Source organism: Monodelphis domestica, chromosome 1, assembly GCF_027887165.1.
Source record: "Monodelphis domestica isolate mMonDom1 chromosome 1, mMonDom1.pri, whole genome shotgun sequence".
NCBI lineage: Eukaryota > Metazoa > Chordata > Mammalia > Didelphimorphia > Didelphidae > Monodelphis > Monodelphis domestica.
The window spans coordinates 172,246,332-172,251,517 of NC_077227.1; the positions used below are offsets into that span (position 1 = coordinate 172,246,332).

General features: G+C 37.5%; 1 protein-coding gene across 1 annotated transcript; it reads right to left on the minus strand.

Moving 5' to 3' along the window:
* Positions 1-3,445: 3,445 nt before the first annotated feature.
* LOC100028975 (olfactory receptor 4M1) lies at positions 3,446-4,979 on the minus strand. The gene has a single exon (XM_001378828.4). It carries the CDS (start codon positions 4,956-4,958, stop codon positions 4,017-4,019), a length of 942 nt encoding a protein of 313 aa, XP_001378865.3. The 5' UTR covers positions 4,959-4,979; the 3' UTR covers positions 3,446-4,016.
* Between the last annotated feature and the right edge of the window lie 207 nt (positions 4,980-5,186).

Consider the following 5,186-nt stretch of genomic DNA (forward strand, 5'->3'; position numbering starts at 1 on the left):
AAATACTAGAGAGCATAGGAATAGAAGGGTCTTTCCTAAAAATAATAAGCAGTATATATCTAAAACCATCAGCCAACATCATCTGCAATGGGGATAAACTAGATGCATTCCCAATAAGATCAGGAGTGAAACAAGGATGCCCATTATCACCTCTATTATTTGACATTGTACTAGAAACACTAGCAGTAGCAATTAGAGAAGAAAAAGAAATTGAAGGCATTAAAATAGGCAAGGAGGAGACCAAGTTATCGCTCTTTGTGGACAATATGATGGCCTACTTAAAAAATCCTAGAGAATCAACCAAAAAGCTAGTCGAAATAATCAGCAACCTTAGCAAAGTTGCAGGATACAAAATAAACCCACATAAGTCATTAGCATTTCTATATATTTCCAACACAGCTCAGCAGCAAGAATTAGAAAGAGAAATCCCATTCAAAATCACCTTAGACAAAATAAAATACTTAGGAATCTATCTCCCGAGACAAACACAGGAACTATGTGAACACAACCACAAAACACTCTCCACACAACTAAAACTAGACTTGAACAATTGGAAAAACATTAACTGCTCATGGATAGGACGAGCCAATATAATAAAAATGACCATCCTACCCAATCTTATTTATCTATTTAGTGCTATAGCCATTGAACTTCCAAAAAAATTTTTTTTACTGATTTAGGAAAAAACATAACAAAATTCATTTGGAAGAACAAAGGATCAAGGATATACAGGGAAATAATGAAAAAAAAATACAAAGGAAGGTGGCCTTGCAGTCCCAGATCTCAAACTCTATTATATAGCAGTGGTCATCAAAACAGTTTGGTACTGGCTAAGAGACAGAAAGGAGGATCAGTGGAATAGACTCGGGGTAAGTGACTTCAGCAAGACAGTCTATGACAAACCCAAAGACCTGAGCTTTAGGGACAATAACCCACTATTTGAAAAAAACTGCTGGGAAAACTGGAAGACAGTGTGGGAGAGATTAGATTTGGATCAACACCTCACACCCTACACCAAAATAAACTCAGAATGGGTGAATGACTTGAACACAAAGAAGGAAACTATAAGTAAATTAGGTGAAGACAGAATAGTATACATGTCGACCTGTGGGAAGGGAAAGACTTTAAAACCAAGCAAGACATAGAAAGAGTCACAAAATGTAAAATAAAGAATTTTGATTACATCAAATTAAAAAGGTTTTGTACAAACAAAACCAACGTAACCAAAATGAGAAAGGAAGCAACAAATTAGGAAACAATCTTCATATCAAAAACCTCTGACAAAGGTCTAATTACTCAAATTTATAAAGAGCTAAATCAATTGTACAAAAAATCAAGCCATTCTCCAATTGATAAATGGGCAAGGGACATGAATAGGCAGTTTTCAAATAAATAAATCAAAACTACTAATAAGCACATAAAAAATGCTCTAAATCTCTGATAATCAGAGAGATTCAAATCAAAACAACTCTGAGGTATCACCTCACACCTAGCAGATTGGCTAACATAATAGCAAAGGAAAGTAATGGATGCTGGAAGGAATGTGGCAAAGTGGGGACATTAATTCATTGCTGGTGGAGTTGGGAATTGATCCAACCATTCTGGAGGGCAATTTGGAACTATGGCCAAAGGGCAATAAAAGACTGTCTGCCCTTTGATCCAGCCATAGCACTCTGGGATTGTACCCCCAAAGAGATAATAAGGAAAAGGACTTGTACAAGAATATTCATAACTGCACTCTTCGTGGTGGTCAAAAATTGGAAAATGGGGGGATGCCCTTCAATTGGGGAATGGCTGAACAAATTGTGGTATATGTTGGTGGTGGAATACTATTGTGCTCAAAAGAATAATAAAGTAGAGGAATTCCATGGAGACTGGAACAACCTCCAGGAAGTGATGCAGAACGAAAGGAGCAGAACCAGGAAAACATTGTACACAGAGACTGAAATACTGTGGTACAATTGAATATAAGGGACTTCTCCATTAGTGTTAATACAATGTCCCTGGACACTCTGCAGGGATCTAGGAGAAAAAAAAAACACTATCCACAAGCAGAGGACTAATTGTGGGAGTAAAAACACCGAGGAAAAGCAACTGCTTGACTCTAGGGGTTGAGGAGACATGATTGAGGAGAGACTCTAAATGAACACCCTAATGCAAATACCAACAACATGGAAATGGGTTCGAATCAAGGACACATGTGATACCCAGTGGAATCACGCATTGTTATGGGAGGGGAGGGGGGGGGAAGGAAAAGAAAATGATCTTTGTTTCCAAGGAATAATGTTTGAAAATGAGCAAATAAAATAATGTTTAAAAGGGGGAAAAAAGTAGAGAAATCAACTGTAAAGTGATTAAAAAAAAAGAAAGTAAAACCAGAACCTAACTATAGAAAGTTCCTGTGCTGGCAAGGAAAATCCAAGACACAAACCCTAAAGAAAATAATGAAGTTAAAATAGCTACACGTGGAACCTCAAAAATAATACAAATGAACCACAGGCCACAAAAATATTTCTGGAAGAGCTCAAAAAGGATTTACAAGATCACATAAGTGAAATAGAGGAAAATTTGGGTAAAGAAATGAGTAATGCAAGAAAATTATAAAAATAGAGTCAATGGTTTGGTTAAAGTGGCACAAAAAGAAAATAATGCCTTGAAAAACAGATTTGGTAAAATAGTGAAAGAGGAAAAAAAAATCCACCAAAGAGAAGAATATCTGAAAAAGTAGAATTAAGGGCAGCAGCTAGGTGGATCAGTGGATTGAGAATCAGACCCAGAGACAGGAGGTACTCAGTTCAAATATGGCCTCAGATATAGTCTACCTGTGTGACCCTGGGCAAGTCACTTAACCCCCATTGCCTAACCCTTACCACTCTTCTGCCTCAGAATCAATACAAAATATTGATTCTAAGATGAAAGGTAAGGGTTGTTTGTGTTGTTGTTGTTTTTAATAGAATTAGCCAAATGGAAAAAATGTTACAAAAATTCAATGAAGAAAAAAAAACTTCTCACGAAGTAGAATATGCCAACTGGAAAAAGAGGTACAAAAGCTCATTAAAGTAAATAATTGGCAAATTATTGGAAATTGAAGGGATGCATTTATTGGGGAAGAGCTGAACAAGATGTGGTATATGATTATAAGGGGATATTATTGTGTTATTGGAAATGACAAATAGGATGCTTTCAGAAAAAATCCTGGAAAGATTTACATGAACTGAAGCAAAGTGAAGTGAGCAGAACCAGAAAAACATTATGCACCATAAAAGAATATTTTACAATGATCAGCTATTCTCAGCAGTACAATACAAGGCATTTTTGAACATCTTATATTGAAATGTGCTATCCACCTCCAGAGAAAGAAATGATGGAGATAATGCAGATCAAAGCATATTTTTAAATTGTTCTTTATTATTCTCTTTTGATCTCTATTTTGTGGCATGACTAATGTGGAAATATTTTGCCTATATATTATCTATACCAGATTGATTGCCTTCTCAAGGTGGAGAGATGAAAGGAATGTAGAGAAAGAATATAGAACTTAATGTTTTTTAAATTGAACACTAAAATTTTGTTTGCATGCAACCGAGAAAAAATAAAATGAAAACTCAATTAAAAAGTTACTCAGTTTGTTCTGAGAGATTTTATTTTGTGTTGGTTGGTGACAGGAGTGGCTTTATTTTCTATTCCCACTCTGGGATTGGTGAGAGATGTAAAAGAGAACCTCAATAATCTGTTTCATTCTTTGCACATATCAGAGAATGGCATTTCATTCTGTGGGTTCTTTATCCTGTGGCAGATTTTAGAAATAACCTACAAGACTATTTTGAGAAGTAAAATCCTTTCTATCTCTGTGCTTCTGCTTTCCTTTTTCAGAAATGAAGCAAGTATAAGTTTAAGGCCCTAAATTAAATAAAAGAGGCTAATTAAAAGGCAAAAGAGATACTATCAAAACAAGGACTGTGTTCTCTGGGAATATTAATCTCACTGGGATTCAGTGAGAGGATGCTCATGACCACTCACTTCCCTTTACATAGAATGTATTTGTTGGTCATTTTCCTCATAGCAGTTTTTACTTCCTTGTTTCGTAATGTATAGATAATGGGATTCAGTAAGGGGAAGATCACAGTGTGAAACACAGATACTATCTTATCTAAGGAGAAAGCATCAAAAGGACGTGCATAAATATAGATGGATGGGCCAAACATTAAGACCACAATGGTCATATGGGAGTAGCAGGTGGACATGGCCCGGCTGGTACTTTCACCTGAGCCTGAGTGCTTCTTGAGCATGACCAGGAGGAAGGCATAGGACATGAGCAGTGCAATGAAACACACCACAGAGATCAGCCCGCTGCTGAAGATCATCACCAACTCCTCTGGGAAGGTGTTGGCGCAGGCAATGCGGACCACCTGTGTGATGTCACAGAAATAACTATCCAGTTCATTGGGGCCACAAAATGGCAAACGGATGATGAGTGCCACCTGGATTATGGAGTGGATAAAACCGCCAAACCAGGAGCAGGCCACCAGCACACAACACAGGCGCTTGTTCATGATGGTTGCATAGTGCAAGGGTCGGCAGATGGCGGCATAACGATCAAAAGCCATCACTGTGAGCAGGAACATCTCAGAGGCTCCAACAAAGTGCAGGAAGAAGAGTTGAGCAATGCAGCCCCCAAAGGAGATGATCTTCCTTTCAGCAAAGAAGTCCACAAGCATCTTAGGGGCTGTGATAGAGGAATACCAGATGTCAAGGAAGGCTAGGTTTGCCAATAGAAAGTACATGGGTGAAGTCAGGTGGGCATCATACCTGATGGTGAAAATAATAAGGACATTTCCCGGTAGGATGATCAAATAAAAAGAGAGAAATATAACAAATAAGATCAGTTGCACCTCCCGGGTCTGGGACAGCCCTGTGAGGACAAATTCCGTCACTCTGGTGTAATTCTCAGATTCCATTTCTTCATTTTATTTTTCATAGTTTGACTAGGAAAAACAAATAAATAAAAATTACTCAAAATATCAAGTATGGGGCAACTTGGGTCTCTCTCTCACTCATTTCCCCAGGAAATGCTAAATCTGTGCTGCCATTATGAATTTATAGGAAAACAGTTTGGAGTGGTCCCATTTTGTAGATAGATAAGCTAAAGAAGAAAGAATGCATATAATCAGTCTGAAAGCCACCCT

Bases quoted from the DNA above. Each gene is read 5' to 3' on its own strand.
- LOC100028975 (XM_001378828.4), bottom strand. From the start codon at position 4,958: ATGGAATCTGAGAATTACACCAGAGTGACGGAATTTGTCCTCACAGGG.